This window comes from Manacus candei, unplaced genomic scaffold (genome assembly GCF_025592945.1).
Source record: "Manacus candei isolate 608988 ecotype Guabito, Panama unplaced genomic scaffold, ASM2559294v1 h1tg000050l, whole genome shotgun sequence".
Lineage (NCBI taxonomy): Eukaryota > Metazoa > Chordata > Aves > Passeriformes > Pipridae > Manacus > Manacus candei.
Genome location: NW_026138098.1, coordinates 8,502,374 through 8,527,603, shown reverse-complemented (window position 1 = coordinate 8,527,603; position 25,230 = coordinate 8,502,374). Strand labels below are relative to the sequence as shown.

The 25,230-nt window shown below is 39.6% G+C and overlaps 1 protein-coding gene across 6 annotated transcripts in view; it reads right to left on the bottom strand.

The window, feature by feature from the left end:
* The window catches only part of ABLIM1 (actin binding LIM protein 1), a 199,922-nt gene that overhangs the window by 144,995 nt on the left and 29,697 nt on the right, over nt 1–25,230 (bottom strand). Inside the window, exons 1-2 of one of the 6 annotated variants that reach the window (XM_051801131.1) lie at nt 6,670–6,862; nt 4,759–4,827 (exon numbers count right to left, since the gene is read on the bottom strand). The exons of 1 other annotated variant lie outside the window; for it this stretch is intronic. In XM_051801131.1, the coding sequence (XP_051657091.1) occupies nt 4,759–4,827; nt 6,670–6,709 (109 nt within the window). In that variant the 5' untranslated portion in view covers nt 6,710–6,862. 4 more of the 6 variants (XM_051801129.1, XM_051801137.1, XM_051801133.1 and 1 more) reach the window with 4 other exon arrangements.

Here is a 25,230-nt window from a genome sequence, read left to right as displayed (position 1 = left end):
ACCATTGTCATGGTTTGAGAAAACTGTTTCCCCCCACCACAACCATGCAGTGACAACTTCCTTTCCCAACTGATGACATTTGCAAAATCTTTCAGCTGAATTAAAGCATTGTGCTCAGCTTCCTGTTATCAACTATGTATGATAACTTCCATGGCACATGAGCCTTTGATAACAAAGCCCAGCTTTGCAGTGCATTGTAACCCTGGACAGGCAGCATAACAAGCTCTTGGGAATGCTTTCTCCTTTGCTGTACGGTCAGAAACTGAATCTGACTCACTTCCCTAAATCCCAACAACCACCAAGTTTATCCTCCAGTGAAACAGTGAGCAGAAGGATTAAACAAACAAAGATATCTAAACAATATGCTTGAGGTTACATCTAATCATCTTTTTCTCAGACAAAAGAGAGAGCCATTTACCTTCACATGAAATTATTAACTGGGCTGAAATTGTACACAGAAAATCAATCACCAAATGAAATACTCAAATGATGTTAGGGAAAAAAAAAACCCACCTCAAAACAATAATGTCAGTTAGCAAAGTACTGTCTACTACCTCTCCAAGCCTTAACATGGGATTTGAGAAACATGCTGTCTCTGCTCTCTCACAGACTTGCTGTTCATCCCTAAGCCATTCCCTTAATCTCTTTCATTGTGTTTCCCCCTATCACTTTCCCCCCTCACAAGGGATTTGTAACAATAGGTACATTAAAGACTGAAGTTTTCAGATTCTGTGATAATGGAAACTATAGAAGTACCACAGATAATAACACTAGGAACTCGCTGGTCAGCATTAAAAAAGAGGTCATGTAAAGCATAGCTGAGTACTTCTCCTTGATCTCCATTACCTTACAACTTCATTACCATATTTCTCAACGATTTTCCAATAGATTGCAGCCCTTATTTAACACTAAAAGTGCTCATTTTCCATGGAAAATCAGGTTATCAGGTAAGGCAAAGAGTTAATTCTGTACATCTTCTTGCATCTGAAAATTCCATTTTTAGTTATTCTTCCCCAAACAAGCAAAATCCTGCTACCATGGTTGCTGTGACTAGAAGAGTTATCAGGTTATGACAAAAGCTATTTACCTTACTTTATCAATTCCAATGTTTATTTCAGAGTAGTCATGGAAAAAAAAATAATCTCTCTTCACATCTATTTTCAGACATAAAATAACAGTGTGTACATTAATGGATCTGTCTATTGCATTATTACAAGATGAGGTGGCTCAGCATTTTATTTCCTGGCAGCACAAGGCTAATCTATTGATCTACAATGTCAAGAACACTGTACTGTGTATTCTTACAGCAAAACCAATCCTTTTTACTTATATGTGGGAAAAAAAACAACTGCAATTGCTGACAACTGAAGCAATCTCATAGGCAGGATATAGTGAAAGCTATATGAAATATAAATATAAAAACTGCTGCACCCCCAAGACTCTGTATGATTGAACAATTGACTCCACAACACAATTTAAGTGCTTGCCTATCTTAAAGCTTATAAATAATCCCACAATTTCCGTGGGGCTGAGCTCTATGCTAGAAGTCAAAGAGATGCCTAAGCCACTCTGGGGAGCAATTAGCCAAAAGGATCCTGCCAGAAGCTGGCAGTCCTTCAGATCTTCAGTAGGAAGCTTTTATTCTATTCCTCAGCAATGCTTAGGTGTCTTTTATTTAAACAGAGCAAAGACTTTCAAGATAACTGTAATTCCTTTAATCATACTTTTTTTTCTTTACTTTTCCTTTCTTGAACTTTGACATTTTTCTTCCAGCTAAAAGGAGAAACTGCTTGTAACATTCTCTTCACAATGTAGACTTCATAGGAACCGAGACAGAAATACATTGGGAAGCAAAGAGATCAAAGTTGAAAGCTTTATTTATTTCCTGTACCCTTGTAAAGAATGATGTGTTACAAGCATGGCATCAAAGAAAGCACCACTCCATTTGTTATGTATTGAAATAAACTGCATATTATTATACTCCCTTCTGACACGTCACATAATTACAAAAATATGCACAGTAACTTTACCAAAATGCTGAACAAAGAATTATACAAGAAGAAAGTCTCCACATCACTGCAGGGCTACCTGAACATCTTAGGCTGACATTACCCCTTCTTTCCTAACAGATCTTCTGCTGTAGATGTAGTACCAGCACACATGATCATAAGAATTAAGTATTTCTCTTGCTGCATCCAATTCACGATGTCTCCAACATCGTAGCCATTCTCAGAGCATGGCATAACTCTAAAAGGATAACTTCTGCAGTCACACTGCCCTCTCCTAGCTTCAATGAAGCTTTAAAAGAGATTCTTTCTTTGTACTACAAGGACTAATTTAAGCCCCTACCAGAAGCCAGTACAAACTTTTTGTCAATGTCCATCACAACTAAGAATAGGAGGTTACCTTTCTATACAGTGGAAAGCATGGCACTACTACAGGATGCCAAAAATGACATCAGATTACTTCATTCACTGCCAACATTCCTAATAAAAGCAGCTTTAAATATGCTGTGTTGGCTAACCTTTGTCTTCTAATTAAATAAATCCTACAGCACTGCTGAACCCTTCCTCTCGTGGTCAGCACTATCTTATGGTTAAATCAGCTGCACACACACACACACAAGTGCTCAAAAGAGCCATGTTAAAAACTAAGAAACTGTCAGTTAAGCAAAATTATGACTCTATGAGCAGCTCACTTCTCACACAGGGATCACATTCTGCACAGGCAAAAATGAGGTATAGTCACATCTGAAAATGCATTGGTGGGGCAGACAAAACACTTGGAATTTGTTTCAATCTATGAATGGCAGGAAATTGCATATAACATACCATGTACCAACTAGTATTTGATAAAGAGAGGTTTTGTTCCCCCTGGATATTCTGTGGTCATAGAAACAGTTTGCTTGTTTTTTATTGATAGTTTACTGGAATCTACTCAAATAAGTGCTGTAATCTGGCACCATCAGGAAAAGCAACAGCCAGAGAAACACAGCAAACTTCCAAAGCTGACAGGACATTAAAGAGGAGACACATGTTCTTGATTTGACAACAGGTATAGCTGGGTTTGTTCTTTACCAGTGCCACTCAACACAGGACAAGCCTTATCTTATGATATTTCCCTGACATGTCCGATGTTGTGAAGCCATGCCTATCAAATCCCATCAGAGTTATTCAAAGATAGCACTAAATCTTGATCCTGTAGAGGAAGTGGGGGGCACTCACGATCTAGCCCTCTACAATTTTAGAAGAGAAGGTAGGAGATAAGGTCTTACAACAGTGGGAAAAATCATTCCAGTGGTATCACAAACTACAGGAATGGGGAATGAATCAAATGGAGTAGCTAAAAAGAATCTAAGACCACTACATTGACTACTTGACTGACATTTAACCTATTGTATTTGCAGCAATGATTTACAGTAGTATTTCTTCAGCAAGAATTTCTTGATTTTATCCTGACATTACTTGACCAAATGACATCTATTGACGTTAATTTTTCTTGTAAGGTTATGTGTGTCATGGGTTACTAAGAAAAGTAGTTTTTCCAGCTAGTGAACTTTAAACACAAGTGTGGGATTTTAATTAGTTTTAAATTAACTGTAACTAGAACATAGTGTAAAGTCAAGATGGCCCTGGCCATCTTTGAGGGAGGATCTTCTGCTGCATTCTTAGTCATCATCATGGAGTCTCTGTACTTCTTGTTACTTAAAATATATTAAATGTTGCATCTAGACAGTTGCTTCACCATGAGAGGCCTGGTTCTTCAGTTTATGTAGAATGCAAACAACTCTTAATAGTACATATTAGGAGGTTAGTTTGTTTGGGTTTTTTCAGCGTAAACACTCCCTCAGTCTAAAGCAAAACTTAGTTTCCTTTTATTTGTGTTGACGTTACCACTGTGGTATTTGTTTAAAACACAGATTTACCACTGACACAAATCAACGACCAAGAAAAAAATCCCTTTTCCATGAATTCAGCTTCAAAATTCCCCTGGTATTAACACTCTCTAGTCATCTTTAATTTTTTTGTGGTCAGAGTTTCGTTCTGGTTTGATTTAGGAATAGTTCTGCAATGAAGAATAGCAAAACAACAACAATTAAAGAAAGTAGGCAAGCCAGCCAAACTGTCAGGCTGTGTGAACAAAAACTGATTGATGAACTATTTCTACCAGCACTTTGTAAAATTTTCAGATGAATCAGTTAAAACAGGTGCTGACCACCACAGCATTTATCAGAAGAAAACCTTATGTTCTAAACATACGTTGTGCATATTTTCAGACTGAAATTAGCTGGCAGCTTCCAGTTACTTTCTTTTTAACTAGGAATGAATTATAAGATAATGCCTTATTTTGTAGTGGTTCATTCTGAGTAAGTAAAGAATTTCAGTTCTCCAGCTGCCTACTGGGTTATCATCAGAATGAGGTCAGGCCTTCCACCTTAAAATAGACAGCTGACAAAAAGCATCAGTGGATCATTTTTCTAGAATGAGAAAACCAGCACCTGAAATGGATTAGAAATGAAAGTAAAACATTTCATTACCCACTTTAATGAAATGGCAAACAATTATCTGTACATATATATGTACTACATTTCAAGATAGTTTGATTCTCAACCCCCTCCTAACGTTAGGGAAGAGAAAGTGCAAAAACCTACAGAGTAGCAGGGAGAAGTAATCAATCATTTCTCCTGTGCTTTCTCAGCGTGGCAGCCAGGAGTTGGTCCACTAGGACCCAACAGGGAGAAGAGATTTCCATACCCACCTAAGAAGTCACCAGGACCAACCAAAGCAGGCAGAGATACAAGCAAGACTTCCCCAGTTCTCAGTGTATCTGGTCAGGAATGGAGAAACAGATATTCAGCCTAATCACTCCATAATGAATACCCACAGGACTTGAGGATAAATGTTCATTTGATCAGTGCGTTCACACGATATGGTCATCTCTCACATCACAAGAATATCACAGAATAAGAGAAACATAGAATCCTTCAGGTTAGAAAAGACTTCTAAAATCATGGAGTCCAACCATTAAACCCATCATTGCCAAGTTCAGCACTAACCATGTCCTCAAGTGCCACATATCTGAATATACAGAAACAACTGATTTTAACCAAATGCTATTCAATTGTACTCTGTGGAGATTAATTTATATTCATGTAATAAATAAAAAACAGCATTTAAAATAAAATAAAGAAATAAGGAAAGAAAAATAAGTAATTTTGATCACCTACTTCAGCACACATTGGGAGAAACAGAAGAAATAGGACTGTTATACCTAGTTCAACATTAGGTTGTTTGGCCTACAAAGACTAACTAGCAACAGAAAAATTGTTATAAACGGTAGAATGTTTGGGTTGTGTTTTTCTGGGTTTTTTTAAGGTAAGGTGATACTTTTCATAAAGATGTGTACACAGTTCTTTAATATGTCTACCTGTACATATTTTAATCTCCAGACCCATAAAGACAGATGAATCTGTCAGACATTATTTTTAAGAGACAAATATTGGATTAGACAATGCAAAGAAAAACATAGGACTTTACTTCTTCCACCTCCAACCCCTGAAATCAGATGGGTACCCCAAGGGTTTATCTATCTGTCCAAGCATAACAGAGAAAGCAACTACCCACACTTGAGTTACCAAGAAAGCTAAATATATCTTTTATACTTATGCTTCTTCCCCTGCCTTTATCTAAGATTGTGGTATAAAAAAAGAGAAATGTTTACTAAGCAAACTAAGATTTGCATGTCTCTTGGATGCAAAGAGTATTCACTTTGTATCACTTTGTTGGAACTCACCACCAAAACTGTGCTGAATGTGCTTTTGGTGTGTAGAAGCAAAGTGCTTCGAGTCTCCCCTCCTGGTAGCTCCTTGCAGGTGCTACACACTGGCATCCTGTGCTGCACAGTCATTCCTGCAGCACCTCTGAGCCCGGGGAAAAGGGAAAGGCACCACTCACCAGCCACAGCCGCTGAACACCCCTCCCTGCTGCCTGCCTGTGACAGGCGGCTGCAGGACAGCCAAGAACCCGTAGGTGTGCTCAGACAGTAAGTCACAGATTGCACAACAAGGCTTCTCCGGGTTAAACACCAAAGAAATCTGCCCTCAGAAGCACCCTAACGCGGATCTGTTATCAGCTTTTCACTCAAAGCGTTAATTAGCAAGACTCAGAACTCTTATGCCACCTTCCACTACATAACTCTAAAACCCCTTTTTTAACAGAACCCACCCCACAGCAAAAGTATGTTGTCATCATCTTTACCTAGAAGACAGAAAACTGCAAAACAGAGCAGTGAATTCTCTCTTACAAAAATACACATGGAGCTGGATAACAAGCATGTTTAATTCCACTGGGTTATGTGCTGCTCCCTATATTAAGAAATCCAGTCCAGGGGAGTAACACATGGGTGCATGCACATGCTGTTCAGCCAGGAAACAAAGTCCACTGTTCATAAAACACACCAGACTGGAGAGGTGTTTAACTGTTAAACCATTAAAGAAAAACAAACTGAAATAAAGAAATTGCTTTATCAGAAAGATCCCAATTTCAGTCGACAGAAGTTCCTCAGCCTGATTTCCTTCTGTAAATCCAAGAACCAATGTCCTGTGGAAGGTTTAACCTATGTTATTTACCAACAGAGATTTACATAGCAGAGCTATAGTCCAGGACAAACCTTTGCCGTTTGCAGAGCTCTGATGTATTTCTAGTTCCATTTGTGCTCTCCAGCAGTACTGTTTCTGGACCTCAAAAGCTACAGCCTCCCAGAGGACAGATGACAAGCTGGAGGAACAAGTGAGAGCCTTCAGAGGTGCTCACTCTATGGCTCCACTCCTAGAATTTCCTGGGTTGAACAGTATTAAAGGGAGTGGCCCAAGCAGAATAGGTGTGTCTGTGTTCCCAAACAGTTTAAAGGAAGAGTGAATATTTTCCTCTAGATATTCCACTAGTGATCAAGACCTTGGTATGCTGTCTTTCAAAAAGTGACATGTTTCAATGTATTGACCATTTCAAAGCAGCTGGTGTTATTGATAACTAGCTTTTTCATACAACAGAATCCTAAACAGCCTCAAAGGTTGTCTGCAAACAGACTTGATTTTTTCCTGAGACTGTTTTCTTTCTATTTTACTCTGTGTCTCATCTCCACTCCACTCCTTTTCTTTTATGGCTATAATGCACCTAAACAAAAGAGGAAGAATCTATGGAAGAAACACTGTTACCCCTTTCCACACACACTTGGAGCAGGGAAAGCTGAAGGGCCAATCATCTTCCCTCTGTTCCCAGAACACCCCTCCCGGACAGAAGCAATTAGGCTGCTGTAAGTGCAGACTTCCAGGCATTTCCTTCTACGCAGTTGCATATACCCAGAGACAAACTGTTCCATGAGCAGATGAATTAATGAATCTTTCTGTTCTGACTGATTTGCATCCAACATCCTCAACACCCATCAGGTTTGCCCTACCTCCTTGTAACATCCTCTTAGCAATACCATTCCCAGAATTACTTCCAGTTCCTTTCCATTTGTCTGCTTTCCCAGTTCCTCTTCATGTCCTTTAAATCATCCACAGAACCCTTAAGCTGTCTTCTTTAACTGCTTCAGATTCTCCAATTTCCACCCATACGTTCTGAACCACACATTTTCTTCTTTCACTCTCTCACTTTTCCCCTGTACCCATACTACTGGTTAGTATCTTTAAGTTCTGTTTCCCTGAAAGAAGCAGAGAGGAAAGACTGACAGAGAAGTTGCATAACTCTTGTCCTAGGAAATGTGACTGAAAAGCAGCCAAACACAAGGTGCAGAAGCGACAACTTGCAACCCAAAGGCCTCTCTGGAACACTATTACTGTCCTCTGTACATTAATACAGACTGAGAGATGTTGCTGAAACAAGAATCCAACTTTATCCTTAAGATTTCACCTTAGATGAAAAAAAAAAGTAATTTCTCCTCTATTCATGAATGAAAAGATGCCAGAAACACATAAAAACTTCTGAGTTCCTGTGTGAGAACTGCTAAATCCTACCAAATTTTGGCCAAGTACTTTTAATTCCCTTCTTCAGACACTAAATCCAGAATTTCCTGGACTCTTGACTCAATTTTTCCCACAATGAATTGTCATCTTCTCAGCCAGCTTATTAAAAATACAGTCATGAAGACGCACAGACAAATGTAAACATGGGCACAGAATCTGGTCTCTCTACCTTTATTCTCAGCTGGCATTGTCCTCCTCTGCCTTTATAAATTTTATTTGCTGCCAAATTAAGTGGATTGCAGGACAGGGCGTTCACTCCATTTGGACTTTAACGTGCCTCACTGAAAATGAATAGCTCATCAGAAACACTGTTTTATTTTCACCACATTCTTCTTTTTAATACTCAAAGCACTCCACACTTTAATTACCACTATTAACACTCTGATGTGGTAAGCAGATACAATTATTCCTGCTCTATGGACAAAAAATTAAAGCACTATATTCCCAGGAAGTGTTGACCACTAGAATTTATTTATTCTATTTACTCTGCTCCTATGCCTACTGTGTACCTGTCCCAGGGAAAATGCTGAAGTGGAGCTCTATGGGTCCAGAAATAAGTTATTCTGTCCTCATTAAGAGACAAACTCCTCAAGTACACCAGTGTGACTTTTCTGCAGTTTCATATTTTTTCTCTCTTAGGTGAAGAGATAAAGGGGAAGGAAGATGAGAGTGATTCAATATAAATCTACAAGTCACATACTCACACCAGCTATGTATTATTACTATCTGCAACATTAGACAGTATATTCAAAACATGTATAAATTTAAGTCATCTATATGGCTATGTATGTATGTACATACACATCACCTCTTTAATACAATTGACTCTATATTTATTTTCATTTATGTTAAATTAACTGAACATACCTAGTAGCTTTGTACACTGTGATCACTTCTCACATGCTGTACTAATCCCAAGTCCCATCTCAGGACCTCTGTTGCCTAATGCTGAAGGTCTAGTCTCCAGAAACTCCGGAGTACTTGAAATCTGCCAGTGTGCTGTCATAAACATTGCATGTTGCTCTCATGAAAAAAAAAAATCAAAAAAACATGTAAAAATCTTGCCAAGAGACAAGACTTGGAAATACTGCAGTGTATTATGCTCAGCAGAGAGATGTTTTTGTTGGCTATTAAAGCTCAGCAGAGACTTTCTGGCTGTTAGTTCTCCAGCAATTTCATCGGATTTAGCTTATTCCATCCTACACAGTTCTCAGGCTTATTGTAATTCCTACAAAGTGATTGAGAATAATCAATCCCTGTGCTGCAAGGGATACACAGAGCTACACTGGTGCCAGAAAAACAGAGAGACAACAATATTCTCCATGACTCCATCACAACAATATGACATTTCTTAAATTTAAAATTTGTAATCATTTGTACAATTTTAATTTTCTTTTATTGCCTCTTTTTTTTCTTTCCAGACTTCATGTAACCCAAACAGAAGCACCCACAAACTACCCAGTATCAGAAAACCCACTAATCAAGAATGTGATCAGCCACTTCAGAAAACCACAGGTCCATGAGTCAGCACGTTCCTGCTGCATCTAGTGGGAGACACAGAAGGCACCACAATTTCTCCTTCAGGTTTCAAAAGCTGTTCTTCTCCGATAAGATTAGGCCATATTAGCTCAGCCTGCTCCCTGGAAGATTTTATCCCTGTTGAGATATTCTTTTCATACTACAGATGAGGAAAATACCAGGTAAACTGAATGATCCTCCAGGACCACAAAACTCTATGCCCAGCTTAGAAACTGAATCTAGGTGTCATGAATCCCAACCCAATGATCCAGCCATCACATCTCCTGTTTAAAAAGAATTATTTATTAAAACAAAACAAAACCACAGAATTTAAAAAACAACCAAACAAAAACCGAAAAACAAAACCAGAGACTTTAAAGGATGCCAATAAGCTCTTACCAAAGGAAATTAACTTACCCTGTTCCCTCATAGCTTATCTCCTTATGTCACGCCAAGTCCCATATAATGGAAAATGCCCCTTACACAGTTCCTGTGGATGCCACAGACTTTTCACCAGAGCTGGTTCGTAAGTGACAGATGAACCAACAGATCACAGGAGCAAAGTTACAAGTAGAATCTTCCTCACTACTTCAGCAAAACATGTCCCCAACCTCCCAGTTTAGGCTGACACTCCTGATTGCTGGTAATTCTTCTCATTTACAGTTTCCAGTGGTGACTCCTCCAGAATTTTTTCCCTATGAAATTATTGCATTGGTGTCATTGTCTCTGTCTTGCAGCAGAAACAAATTTACAGCAACTTCTTCAGAGCTTGTGCACAGCAATTATTTTCAAGTGCTTAGAACAAGTATTATGTCATGTCTTCTGTGCTCCATAAAAGTGAAACTTTATAGACATATAAAGTGTAGCCAAGCAAACATTCCTTTCTTGTGCATTTCTAATTGCATCCTAATGATAGCATTTTACATGCATTTATATACCTTTCATCCTAGGGTATCCCAGAGCATTTTGTAAACTGTCACACGGTTTTAAAAGGAGGCCTATATTAACACAGAACCAGTAGCACCCAGACATCTCTAGAATCCAGTGCAGTAGCCTGTAGATAAATTCATTATGAGTGAGATTTGGGCCAACGGCAGAACACTGAACCTCTGTAGTGAGATAAAGACCTTCCCTCCCCCTTCAGACATCATTTGAAATTCTTGCATATCCATTTCATTTGATGATCTCAATGTTTTAAAAACATTAATTAAATTGTACAGTATTTTAATTAGGTAAGGCATAAACAAAGATCTAAAACCTGCAACAGGAAGTGCTTAAGGGAAAAAGCACAGGAACCAGGGCAAATACTCAGCAATCCTAGATTCTCTCCCACATTGCAGCAAAATGGTGGTTTAGCTGGAGACTACCTCCAGATCAGTGTTTAACAGCTACCAATGCACCTATTCTTTGCTGTTTTTTTTTCTAACTCCTTTTGAAATACGTCCCTCCTTTTTGTCACTTTACACTCTGAAATAGTGAGCTCTATCCTGTATCCCAGTGTTATATGAAGAAACACTTTCAAAATGGCTTTTGTTTTTGCTTTTAAGCCTGCTGATTTGATTGAGGTCAAAATTCTTATATCCTCAGGAAAAACAAAACAAAACAAAAAAATCTCTACATGCTTCTTCTGCACAAAGATTCCATAATATTTTATCATATCTCTCAACACCACTCAGTTTTACAGGTAAAAAAACACAGGAGCTAATTTTTTTCCAACAAAATAATCTGAAACAAGGCTTCACATCTGCAAGAATACAAGCTGTTTATTTTTAGATGCCTAATTTTAGGCAGCTCATTTTAAAAATTCCACCCCTACAGATGCCAAGTTATTTTCCGAGGTCACATATTGAGCTAGTGACAGCCTTGATGAAAAAGCCCAGGCACCCTTGTCCTTACAATCACTATCAGAAGGCAAAGAGAAGGGGTAAACTGCATGCTCCCCAACATATCCCTGCAGGAAGGAAGGAGGCTGAGTCAATTCAACTGGGATTTCAATCTACGCTTGTAAGAAATACAGATATTCCAGTTTTTATACACTGAGCTTTAAACAGTTTCTGGACTGAAAGGGCAGTCTCCCATTACACTTCATTTAAAGATCTGCTTAACAATTTTGCCTTTCCTTAAGCTAAGCTAAGCTAAGGTACAAGAACATGTAACCTCCCTCTGCTTTTCCATGCTCAAAGGTAGTTTGGAAACTTGTTGATAGTGATTGCTTTCCCCTGACTCGGCTTTTAATTTAGGCACCAGGCAATGGATCACAAATGGATAACATGAAGATAAAATATGTGGCAGACACTTGACTGTCATATACTTTCTGTTGCCAAGAAACAAAATAGGATCGACGTATTAGAATTATCTCATTAACTAACTTTTCTATAATGTTATTTTTTATTGGCATCTTGTTGGTTAAACAAATGTTTTTTCTTTCAGAAGGAAGGTGTGTTAAGCTTAGAGAGGGACTTCTACTGCATTCAGAGACTGGCATTTAATAGATCTTTACAATAAATAACTTTGGGCCAGATCCTCAGACAGTTATGGTTGATTTGGCTCCCTGGTACTAAAAAAAAAAACACTTTCTTTTTCAAAAAGATTAGGTTAGTGGAGAGATCAGTTTACACCATCTGACAATCCTAATTTTATGCCATCTCTTTTCCTTCAGCTTTCGGGAGTTACTAAGTGATTTACTACAGGACTGAAATAATGATCTTTTGTTTCACTCGGTGCCTTTAAAAAGTTGACTACAGAGTTTTTTGAATGCTCCTAATTTTGATACAAGTTAGTTGCAACTGTGATCCACTTGCCAAACAATTCTCCAGGAACAGAAAAATAATTACATTCTGTCAGTGGCAGAATAATTTTTACATCCTTAATTTTTTTTCAATGAGGACTCAACCTTTAAAGAAGTCAGGTAAAACCTAAATGAAAGACCTGGCTGAAGGTTTAATTCACAATGAGTAATAGCTGTAATGATTGTCAGGCAACAAAAAATTGGTCTGTACTGCAATAAAATAAAGCCTAGGCCTGTAAGCACTGTACATGAAAAAATGCTTACTGATGTTCACACAGGTATTTTGCACATGTGAATGTTTGCTACAGCAAGTTAAACCAGACCAGAAATGCTGAGGCTACTTTCAGTGTACAACACTGTAAGTACAGCAGCATTTTTTTTTTTTAAAAAGACACTTTAAACAGCGCCTACATTTTTCCTGTCCACTTATTTTCTTTAATGCCAGTGGAAACTTTTTCTTATGCTCTGAATATTGTTCAGTGTGAGGCAGGGTTCTGTTTATGCTCTGCAGCGAGATATAGAAAAACAGGGAAGTAACCCAAATTTTCTCTATAAATCCTGCATGAAAATGTAGACGTTGCTAGCCCACAGCATAAACAGCGATAGGCAGGAGTCAATATTGCAAATGTTCTTCTTCAGCCGTAACAAAAGCGGCATTATCTGTGTCAGGATTTTTAGTACAATACATCACACACAACTGTCAGCTCAGGAACTCCTCAGGCTGTGACATAATACACCAGGACATGAGCAATACTCAGTATTATGGGTTCCTGAGACTGTGCCCATTCTCAGCAGCCAGCTTCCCACATGACGTGGTGGGAGTCTTTAAAATGGGAGTTTATTTAATCTAACAGTTTCTTTGTGACATTACATCCTCTGCAAGAATGAAAAGAATATGCTAGTGCAATCTGTAAAGTGAAGAGTTCACTGTTCCTTTGTATAAGAAATTTAGGTGTGGGACTGAGCAGAAAAGTGTCATACCCAGATGGAAGGAATGGATGCAACTTTCCAGTGTATCACATCCAGCAGCCAGCAATCACAGGCTATAACAGCACACAACTCCTTACAAAACATGACCAAGTTCCAGCTTAAGCTGATCAGGTTCTGTAAGGAGTTATGTAGTGAGGTGGGGGCTGGTCTCTTCTCCCAAGTAACAAACAACAAGACAAGAGGAAATGGCCTCAAGTTGTGCCAGGGAAGGTTTCAACTGGATTATTAGGAAAAAAATTCCTCATGGACAGGGTTGTCAAGCACTGGAACAGGCTGCCAAGGGAAGGGGTGGAGTCACCAACCCTGGAGGTATTTAACAGACCTGTATATGTGGCACTTGGGGACATGTTTAGTGGTGGATGTGTCAGTGCTGCATTAACAGTTGGAGTTGATTTATTAATGGGATGTTCCTAAACTCTTTTCTTGTAATTTCATCCATTATTTAAAATGTCTCTTTCTTCTCCCTTCACAAGTGTCATATACATTTGGATGTACGTCCAGACAGGTACATTTTCTCTTTGACTGGGCTGAAGCTACACATCCTTGTTTAGAGACCTACCCACCCCCATCCTGTCATCAAACAAGGCATAAACGTTCTTTGCCACAGTCATTCACACCCCACTGAACTACTGTACAGTAAAAATCCTTCTTAACTGCCAAGAAAAGGCCTCTTCCTCAATAAAACTGAATTTCAACCTATTTCTACTACTTGCCCTAAACCTGTTTGTTCAACATGCTAATCCTCCTTGACACTGAACACACCTCCCAGTGTGTGTCACCAGTACACTTCATTAGCAGACCCTTGTGTTTCTCTGCTCCACCTTATGACTCATGTATGAACTGTAATCTTTTCCACCTTCATTAGTCACTTCTTAAGAATAAATATCCAAGGTTACAAATTTGTCCATATTTCATTTGCCCTGTTTTATATTACCATATTTTTAAAAAGACCCCTTATCAGTCACTCCTGCAGTAAGGTGTTCTGGTGGCTCACAATGGGACGAAAACATTCTGTACACAAAGTGAAAAAAACACAAATAAAACCAAACCAAAACAAAAAAAGTTAAAAAACACCAAAAACAAAACAAAAAACCAAAATGAAACCAAACAAAAACAAACAAACAAAAAACACACCAGAATATAGTCCAACTAAAAAAGAAGTTGTCTTGTAAGTAACTTAGAAATCCTTAGATAAATCACAAATATACCTGAAGATGAAGGAAGGGTGGAATCTGCTGGAAGGGAAAAATATGAAACAGTTACAGGTTTTTAGAGTCTTCCATTTGCTTTAAGTATAAAGCATGGTTGATAGATAAGAATACTGGAAGAATTCAAGTGATGTCTTATAACTCCTTGGTTTTTTTTCTTTGCTGCAACTCAATTTTTATCACAACCCCCTGGACTATATTAAAAATTCTTTCATTAAAATTTTATTATCACTGAAATTTCTACACAAGAGATGTGACTCTAGACCAAGAAAATTTTTTTCTTATAACTCTGATTAAAGCAAGGTGATACAGAAACCTAACCAAAAGGGTTTTTTTACAACTTCAACATCTGTATCATCAAAAGGCTCACTGGGGGGTGGGAGTATTTTTTTGGTTTGGTTGTTGTTCTTATTTTGTTAGGGTAAGCAGATTAAAATGAAAGTGCTAACATAACAGAGCTCAGGGGTATCTGCACTAAGTTTATTTAACAAATAAGCAGTAAAGTAAGTTAGACAGTCAGAAATACGCAGGATTAAAACTGATAGAGGTTGCAGAGTCAGAAGAAAGGAAGACTTATTCTTCTTTTAATCCATATTCACCTGCTTTTACAACTGCATGTTTTCTTAAGAAATAGACAATGGCATTTGTTTCTAATTAAAATGCACAAGGGATGCCTCCCAGAATCACTGGTTCTATTTATTTATTTATCACCTCTGTTTCAAAGGACAGAAAATGAGAACCATGCCTATTGTTACCTGTCATATCTAAGCAGTAATTCCACATTGCTATTCCCATTACTCAGTGCCCCATGTATTATAAACCACGCACTGGGAGCACAGAGAGCTCATCTGAGTGCAATTCCTCATTCCGTTCTGCCCGATTTTTCTGCTAGAGCAAGCAGAAATCTGTCAAGGACTTTCACGTGGGACAGGAATATTGAAATTCACACTGACCATCACTCATTTGTCAGGTCATTCACCATGAGGAGGGCAGAGTCTAAAAGGAAGAGCCCTGACGAGCAAGAGCAACGCTTGGGGGATGAAGAAGTAGATCATTGCTGACGTGAATGATGAAACTCCTCTGATGTCAGATCCTACCTCATGGCTTTCTTTTACAAGTAACCCAGTGATATCCTCACTGTCGCTTGAGATACAAGTGAGAATAAAAAGATTTCAGCCTAAAGAAGTACAGCCTGTGCCTGCTGAGTACAGACCGTAGTGTGCAGGTTGGATTGCTGAAGGGCAGGAGCCCCTACATTCAGCAGAATCCCAGAGCCTTAAAAGAGAATCACAGAGTAAATCAAGCTGGAAGGGACCTCTGGAAATTTCTAGCTCAACCTTCTGCCCAAAGCAGGGCTATTTTCAAAACCAGATCACGTTGCTCAGGGCCTTTTTCCATCAACGTCTGAAAATCTCCAGAGATTGCACAACTTCTCTGGGTAATCTTATCAAGGGCTTGGACATACACATTGTGAAAAAATATTTCCTTTTATTTAGTTGGAATTTCTCTTGGTGCACTTTGGGACTGCTGTCTTCCACCCTTCCACTATGCACCAAGGAGAGTCAGGGAAGGGGGCTATATAGAAAACATGGATCCACTCAGGTACTTGAAACCATCAATTGTACCTTCCCTTAGCATTCTCTTCCCCAGGCCTACACAAAGCCAGTCCCTTCAGCTTTTCCATGTAGGTCCCAAGCTCCAGATCCCTAATCAGCACTCTGCTGCAGTTGCTCATTTGTCAGAACATCATTTTTTTGCACAGCAGGGTGGGTGTAAAACTGGGAAAAAAATGGAAACCATCCCAGAGGAAGCCCTCAGTGCTGAGCATAGGGGTACAATCACTTTCCTTGATCTCCCAGCTACAGTCTGACAAATTTTGTCCTACTCTATCTGAAGTAAGCTTTCAGTGTCACCAGGACACACTGCTGACTCACACTCAACCTGTCCATCAGGACTCGCTAGTCCTTTTCCGCTGCTCCCAGTCGACTCCGTTATCCCATCAATGTGCAAGATTGCCACTGTCTTTGCCAAGTGTTGCACATTTCCTGCTGGCCCATTCTTCCAGATTAAGTCCCTCTGATACAGCAGCACTGCTCTCTCTCCAGAGCAGTGACTGTTTCTCCCAACCTGATGTCCTATGTGAACATGCTAAGGGGACATTCTGCCCCACCATCAATGTCACCAATGAAGAGGCTGAACAGCAGCAGTTCCAGCATAAGCCCTGAAGGACACTGCTTGTCACAGGCTGTTAGGTGGACTTCAGAACACTGGTACTTTGAGCCTGAAGGTCGAGCCAGTTTTCCACAAACTTTGTAGTCCACAATCCTCAGTTTGACTAAAATTATGCTACATGAGATTCATTTCTTTGTGTACTGGCTGGGAGAACAGTGAACACGCTTCTTAAAGCTGCTCCCCTGCTACATACCAAAGTCCAGAAAGAATAGGTTAAAAGAGTGATCCCCACTGGGTGAAACTTAGCAGTTGCTTGTGCTAAGAAAAGCTGTTTCATCATTGCAGAATCCAAGGTGTTCATATACATGCCTCCCAAAAAGAAACAATCAACATTTGGGTCACCAACTGGGAATTCCTTCCTTTCCCTGTATTATTAACATCAGCTCACTCCTTCTGTCCATCTTTTTCCTATTATATTCACCAAAGGGATACCAGCAAGGCCTTTTAACACCTCGTTCTCTTGTTATTAATTAATCCACTCTCCTGCAAAGAGCAGGAGCAGCTAAAATGTGGTCTGTTTCTTCTGCTTAAAGAATGAGCTGTTATAGTCAGCCATCCACTCCAGATGAATCATTAAACAATTTTACCCTTCAGCCTCTGAGAACCCATGGAACAATTTTATGAACAAAAGTTAATAGAAGCAAATTAAATTTAGCTGGCAGTTAAGTGAGGGCTTAGTCAGCAGTTTATGCACAGGGGTGGCATCCACACATTAATTCTACTACTTTTTATCATGAGTTTCGCATTCATTCCATGACAAATCAAAAGTGAAAAAAACCCCACCCAACAAATGGCTGGCCTTTTAGCAGGCTGTTTATGTATGTTAAAAGGGATCAGAAGCCTCCCTCAAGGTCAGCTGTGCTGCCAAAGAAGGCGGTTCAAAACAAATTCCACCTGGAGTTCATGTTTCCCATCAGCAATGTGAAAGGCTGGATAACAAACACACCTACACTGGAAATACAAATCCTTTGTTCCACTCTGAGCATTTGTGCTTTTTATGTAGACACCTTTACAGGGATCACATATTCTTGGAAGCTCAGTTTCCAGATAACTTTATTACAGTGTCACTAATTTTTCCAACTCGGAACTATTTTCAGCTTCAGATCAAATGCTATTCTTAATCTTAAACTCTGGCTCAGTGCTAGGCTTAATTTTATGTACTTAAAGATACATTTAGGATTGTTCTTATGCTTCTGCAGTGCCAAGAAAATTATTGTGGTAGTGTCTGGACTAAATTTATGATTACTATTCTTTTTCATCAACAAAATACTAAAGTAATAAGAAACTATGGTGTTATCCTTCAATTTAAAAACCCCAACCAATCAAAAAAACAACACCAAAAACCTTAAATGGTGTATTGAGTTTTAAACTCCACAGTTAAAAGAGGTCATTTTATAACAAAAGATACAAGACTTCATGTTCCACATCTGCGGGCCACCCACAGTCCAAATCAAGAGGAACCAGAATGTCTTACAGAATTGTCTTTTAAAATCTCCAGCTCATCTGACCATACCAATTCCCCTCTCACTTCCTAGTCATCTGTCTCAGCAAACATAGACATACTCTTCACTACGATCATAAATTAATTTGCAAAGCAAAAATTCCTGGAGCTCTAGGATGAAAGTCCCATTTTCCAAAAAGTCACATGTGGTAAATTTGAGAGTACAAGCAGCTGCCAAACTAAACAAATTAGTTGGGTCATCACAGAAAGTCATTCCTACTGTTCTTCAATTATCATCACATAAGAAAAGAAAAAAATCTGGTCCTGTGAATAATCAGCAGTTCCTATGTCCCAGTATGCATTTTACACTGTCAGAAATGAAAAACACTGCTCCTCTATGCAGCAGAGGAGAAAAAAATCCCCTATGTTTCTGTCCCATTGCAGTTGTTTAAAAAATAAAAAACTTCTAGCATATAATGCACATAAAGCAGATGAAAAATCCTGCATCTCTATAAGGCACTACTTTCTACTCAACTCTGCCATATCAGAACACATGCTCCTTTCCAACATAAACACACACCCCCAAATCTAAAGGCATCTTCTCATAAATTTAAATACACATTATGAATAAAACTACTGTAAAGAAATCTGACAGGAGATGAGTTGGAAATACCTTGGAAATACTTTAAATGGGCTCTAGTGCCTTGGAGAGGTAATTAACTGTCATGTCCTAGAACTAAATAATACAGAAGCTGAAATGCATATTTCAGACCTGCCTATAGTGAAATGCTTTAGCAGCTCAGGAGAAAGACATTCTAGTTAAGGAACAGGCTACTTGTGGGGAAGATGGCTCCAAATATTTTCTTAAATGAATTCTCACTTAGACTTCTTTCCTTGTGTAGGCCCCATTACACACTGGAGCAGAAAGGTCTCTGCAAACAAATACTCCCAGACTCACAAACAAGCTTGCATTGTTGCCAGTCCAAGTGACCTCCAGGTTATGTCCCTGGTTGCCCCATCAGGGGACTATTAAAAACAGTCCTGTGTTCCCTGATGACAGTATCCGTTCCAGAACTGAGGACAAATGCCTCCACCTTTGAGAGACAGAAGATCTTTCTGTCCTCAGAACAGTATGAGAATCACCTACAGAAGCCCTGACACGCTTTAGGAGAATTCTGGGAAGCAGCAGGCATTATCCAGCCTGGCCCACTGCTGGCACGCAGCAGCAGCTGCTGACAGCCGGCCAGCACAGCCCGGGCACCGCAGGCACAAAAACAGCTTAATTAGCGGGCAGCCGCAGTCCACACTGACTCCAGCTCCTGGACAATGGCCATTTAGAACTCTATCCACGGGCTCAGTCATTAGCCCAGTGTAGCTATGGCTTCACAAGCAAGGCACTAAGGTATCAGGGTACTTGGTGACTTGCTGGTGCCTCTAACAATGGAGACCAGCTCTTTATTTGTGACTCTAACGCACCATCTCATTGCAGCAGATCTCATTACTGTCCTATTCCACGGTAGTACTACTGTGGAAACAATCAAATCAATAGCAAGGGACTAAGACTCTTGGGAAGTCAATGCACTTAACAACTGAGAAGACAGAGGACAAAAATCCAGATCTGCATATCCCTCAGAATTACCCCATAAAAGCAGAGGCCTTTTCTAGGCAGCTCTGAGTATCAGAGTTCTCCTGTGATGCTGAATTAGTGTCTGTGACCACCACTAACCCTTAAAAATGCTATATGACAGAGCTCTGAATTTGAAGAGATGTTCAAACAAACATGCTTCTTCAACCAGTAGAGAAAGGAGTCTGTCAGCATATTCTCAATTTTTCCATGTGGCAGAGTGGCACAGGCACAGCATAAGAGTGAAATTCAAGCTGCAATTTAGAGAGCAAACATAACAAACAGCTCGGAGCAGTTCCCATGCATCCAGCCTTTCCTCCTTTTTCACAGCCTTCCTGAATTTAAAAGGGAGACACAGCTTTTTAAAAACAATCTTGGCTGAGTCACTAATAAGAACAACAGCAACAACAAAAAATTACATGCTGGGACTAACTGGCAGGATCTGGCAGTACAGGGAGCCCTCAAGGAACAGAGCCAGACAACTGGAGCTCACTGGCCAGGTGGTGCAATCGTTCCTTGGGGAACCAGGCATTAGCCTCACCCAGCAGCTGAACCACAGAATAATTCTGGCTTAAGTGTTGGAAAAAGTGTTTAAAGACTTGCTCTCTCAGTTGTGGGTGAAGGTGGCATGCATCAGAGCCAGGGTAAAGCAAATGTAAATTATTGCACTGGGAGTAGGAGGTAGGCGACATGTACCAGATTTAGAAGGAGTCCTTAGTTCCTGATGCAGGCTTGAGGCAATGGTTTCCCACAGAGGAGAAACTTGGACACTGGGGACATGGCCCACTGAGATTACTGCAGTGGATCCCTCTTTACCACAATTACCTACTGTGGCAGTGAGGACGTACAGACAGATTTATTTTTGAATGCTTGCAGTCTTTACACAGACTGTAATGGGTTTTCTGCCTGCAGACATTTCAGGAAATTAATTCAAATTAACTTTTGAAATGGATTACAGAAACTACTTTCAGAGCCTTTTGTGGACATTCTCTTTCATAAGAGTGACCTTAATCGATTTCAATTAGCTCATTACAAGAATGAATTAAGATCAATCAGAGCCACTTTAATTCAGAATTCACTTCTTTATTTAATAAGGATTAATATGTCTTTCCATCAGACTGTGTCAAAACTACAGGGCTGAAGAACAAATGGAAAGAAACAAACATTCCTGCAATATCTTCCTGGTCATTACACTGTGAGCCCCCTGTAACAAACATGTTCTCACATGAGGCTATTACATCCTTGCTTCTAACTCCAAGGTAACCATGGTTGTGGAACTCACTGTTTTGGACAAAGGGAAAATATCCTAGTAATATCTGAAAGTGATTCATTACCATTGGGTTACCTGGACACACCACTTCCATTGTTCCATTAGCTTCTTCTCTACGGCTCGACATTCATGAAAGTTCTGAGCACTTGTAACTCCCCCAGGAAGTCTCAGGCCAATGACAGGAGCAGCGACAAACTAGGGAATCTGTCATATCTAAAATCCTTCTGTCATCCCACTTCACTATTCTATAAATCCCATTACCAGAGCTGTTTTTCTGTTGGTGACTATACTGATGCATGTGGGACAGCATATTCAAGTACCATCCACAGCAATACAAAAAAGTGGGAACCGTGTAGTATTTCCCACAAATACTTGGCAGCAAAAGCCTTATGTACTCCCGAAAAGCAACCCTTGCAATAGCTAGGTGCAGCCTTTCTCCCACCCCAAATCCCCTGAGAAAGTTAAGCCTGACTGGAGGTCAGTGAGGGACAAGGAACACAGTGTCAGGAGCGACAGGGTTCCGTGCCTTCACTTTAGAGAAGGCAGCAAAAGCCAGTGATGCATCTGTCAGGCCTCACTCCAAAGGCTATCACAGGGGAATGCTGTGGATGATGCCAACTGTGATTTGAGCTGCACCCCACAGCCCTCAGCTTCTCCTCAAGTGCAGACTACATACAGAGAGTACTGAAGGAGCTCAAAGCAATGAACCAAAACAGCCTGCATTTTACAGAAGTCTTCAGTGCTGCAAATAGGCTCAAGGATACGGTAGCAGTCGCTGAGCACTAAGGCTTTTCCTTATAACCAGGGTTGCCAGCTGCCTCATCTGGGGACAGGAATAACCTGTTTTGACAGATTTACTGCTCTTGCTATTTCCCCCTAAACCTTTAATGAAGTTTTTATGAACCATTTCCTTCAAACACCCTTTCACAAGTTGACAATGCAAGGAAGTTACATTTGCAGAGTGGAACAAAGTCAAGCAGACAGATGGGAGGCAAAACAAGCTGAGAAGAAACTCATGCTGCTTGCCAAGCATCTTCCTAATATTTTCCACAACAAGCTGTAAGCAGTATTCCCTACTTTCTCAAATATAACATCTTTCCTAGGATCACGATTTTTAAGTCACCTTCTACTCACTTACAGCATTACTAAAAGAACAGAATTAGTCAGACAACCTTTTTGCCTAATTGGGAGAGTAGCTTTTTTATACATGTTAAAAATCTGTATTTATCCCTCATGTATCTATAAAGCAGTGAACACTGGAGAAACGGAGCAGCATCCCACTGATAAAACCTGTGTGACACTGACTTCCTAAAGTAAATCACCACAGTGGTAGTGTGTTAACTGAAGGCTTCACCAGTTACTTTGAAATTCAGATGAGTGCAAACCTTTGGGACTCCAGAGACTGAGATGTACCTGAAACAGCATAAGCCCAGGAGAGTTTGTCTTTGTGTTGCCACCTGTTTAAATTACTATGGTTTTGCAAAATGCATGCACATGGAGTGTGTGTGAGGGGGTCACTGTGATTCTCTCTCTATGTCTTTAGCATTACTCACTATGTGTTGTTGTGGAAGTGCCAACATTACCAGGACACAGCCATGAGCAGAAAGGCAGCAGAAGTGAAGCAGGGAACACTAGGAAGGAGGCAGTAATGAAAAGCCTGCAGTGGCATCCAAGATGTCTGAGCTCAAATCCCACCTGTGTCAGAATTCTTAAGGAATCCTGTGTACATCATATCTCTCCCTCACATGTTAAAATGGATGTGTCCTGGAAAACAATGTCTGTTTTTACTTCCCTTAGGTCTAACACTGACAAAACCCTACAAATCCTTAAAGAGTACTTTGTCTTCTTTAATTGTAGATTTCCTGAATGTTCTTATGTAACATTCACACAGCAGATGAAAGAGGAACAGACCAGACTTTATGCTGCCTTACAGAATGTGTGCCAGCAATCCACACTGTCCCCTGAATTACCCATGTAGCACTATTTGTCCCAAAGAACTTGAAAACCCCTTTAAAACTTTAAAGTTTTAAAACTTTAAAAAAGACAATGAAGTAGTCTGATACAAAGCCCTGATACACAGAACTCCCACTTTGGTGAAGGTCTCACATGCAGAGAACCTGTTGGATAGGACTTGCAGATGGAGTAGCAGGAGAGTATTGCTTGAGGGTAAATCCATACCCTGAGAGCACAGCAATTGTCTGTAGCCTAAGAACTTCATATTATGATTGAAAGAATTACTTTTAATCATGAACAACTTCTACTTGTTTTACTGTCCATCCACATTTTGTAATGGAATGAAAAAAGGTCAAATATTGACCTTCAGAAACATGTGGATACTCCTATCCTCTTCAAGACAAAGAACCCCTAAAGACAGACCAGGGGAGAAAAGCAGAGATGAAGAGAGGTGAGAATGAAGGTGAACTATCATTTTGCTGAGTTCTACTCACAAATTCAAGGAAGGTAGTCTTGTGTGGGATGACTTGTACCAGTAAAACTGTAACAAAGCAACAGGAAGCAAACTGGCAATGCAATAACTGTATAAGCAAATTGGAACACTTACCACCAGAAGCTGTTTATTACATGGGATACAACAACTTCTTGCAACATTGAGACAAAAAGTGGAAAGTACTACAACGAAGTAACTAGATCCTGTTATCTGTATAAAGTAAACTACTCAGTGATACATCTAAAAATACAGTAAGCAGTTAAATGTGAATTAGGAGAACAAATAATAACTACAACATTAAAATATAATCTGGAATCTCTGAAACAGTTTGAGGAACTTCAATGCAGTCATCAAGATTTCACAAGGTATCAAGCAGCACCTTGCCAAGGAGCTCACTGATACACTGCAGTGCCATCTTAGACCTGACACAGGGATAAGAGTGTGAACTGCAGCAGTCCAGGCAGCCATCACCTTTCTCCTTTGCCAAAGCTCATTCGAGGTTCAGCCAAGTCTGACACTGCCTTACATTATAAAAATTGCATGAGAAGTGATGTGGTGATGATAGAAGAGATTTACAGAGAACAAAAGACAAACACATATTAAAGTATAATTGACAAATATCCAACATCAATATCACTGATAGACCAAGCAACTGTCATATTCCTTCCTCGCAGCAGCTTCCTGATGAGAGCAAAAAACAAAAAGCTCAAAGTAATATATTATATGTAGTGGAGTGAATTTTATGTCTTCCTTCCCCTATCACATCTGTTCATTACTCAGTGTGTGTTTCTGGCCTTGTCAAAGGGCAGGCAAACACTTGTTACAAGTGCTGCTTCCAGACTGACTGGCTTTGGTACCCCAGTACTTTACAACAACTTTCTCCTCTTGAAAAGACCAAACAAGGAAGTAAAGAAGAAAGCTTGGGGAAACTAAAATGCTATTTGTCATGATGGAGCCTCAAGAGAAAATAGTAAGCTTTTTCTTCCACTCTGTTGCTTCAGTAATTTGCTAGAAGTTTCAAACTCTAAAAGCTCTTCTAAACACTGCTGCTATTACCAGTTCCAAATTCAACCTTATTTGTACTTATCGCCTTCAGTGGCAAAAAGGGAGAATATCAGGTATACCTGCATTAAGGAAAGCATTTATGTTGTCGCTCCCACTTTCACCTTATCAGTATTCAGCAAGTGTTCTGGTAAAGCTGATAAGCAACCCTGCCCATGAGTACAGATTCATTTTAGAATACTTCTGAGAGACAGTTTCAGTTGAATAGGAATTATTCATTTAGAAGAAAAAGTTGACAGATCCAGATACAAAGTGCATATTTCTTTAAACCATTCTGTTTAAATTATTTTCTTTCTGTAAATGAATGTTTATATAGGGGTGGATGAGAAGTCTGCCTAGAAAGCATACCAAATATAACACCATATCAGGCTGTCCCTGATACTGTTTAAAACAGGCAATGCAGTGTGGTAAAGGAACAGGACAGAGATGCCAATAGAACTGGGAAACAGAACTGCCAGGCAAACTACTCAGTCTCTTGCTTTGCCTAATTAAAGACAGTCTGTTTGTCAGTTCTCAAAAATCAAATTCTAACTACCTGAAATATGCACCCAAAAAATATGGTACCCAAATTTAGTAGGTATCCTAAAAAAAATTTGCCAAGTGTTTTTCACAAGTAACAGAAAAGACC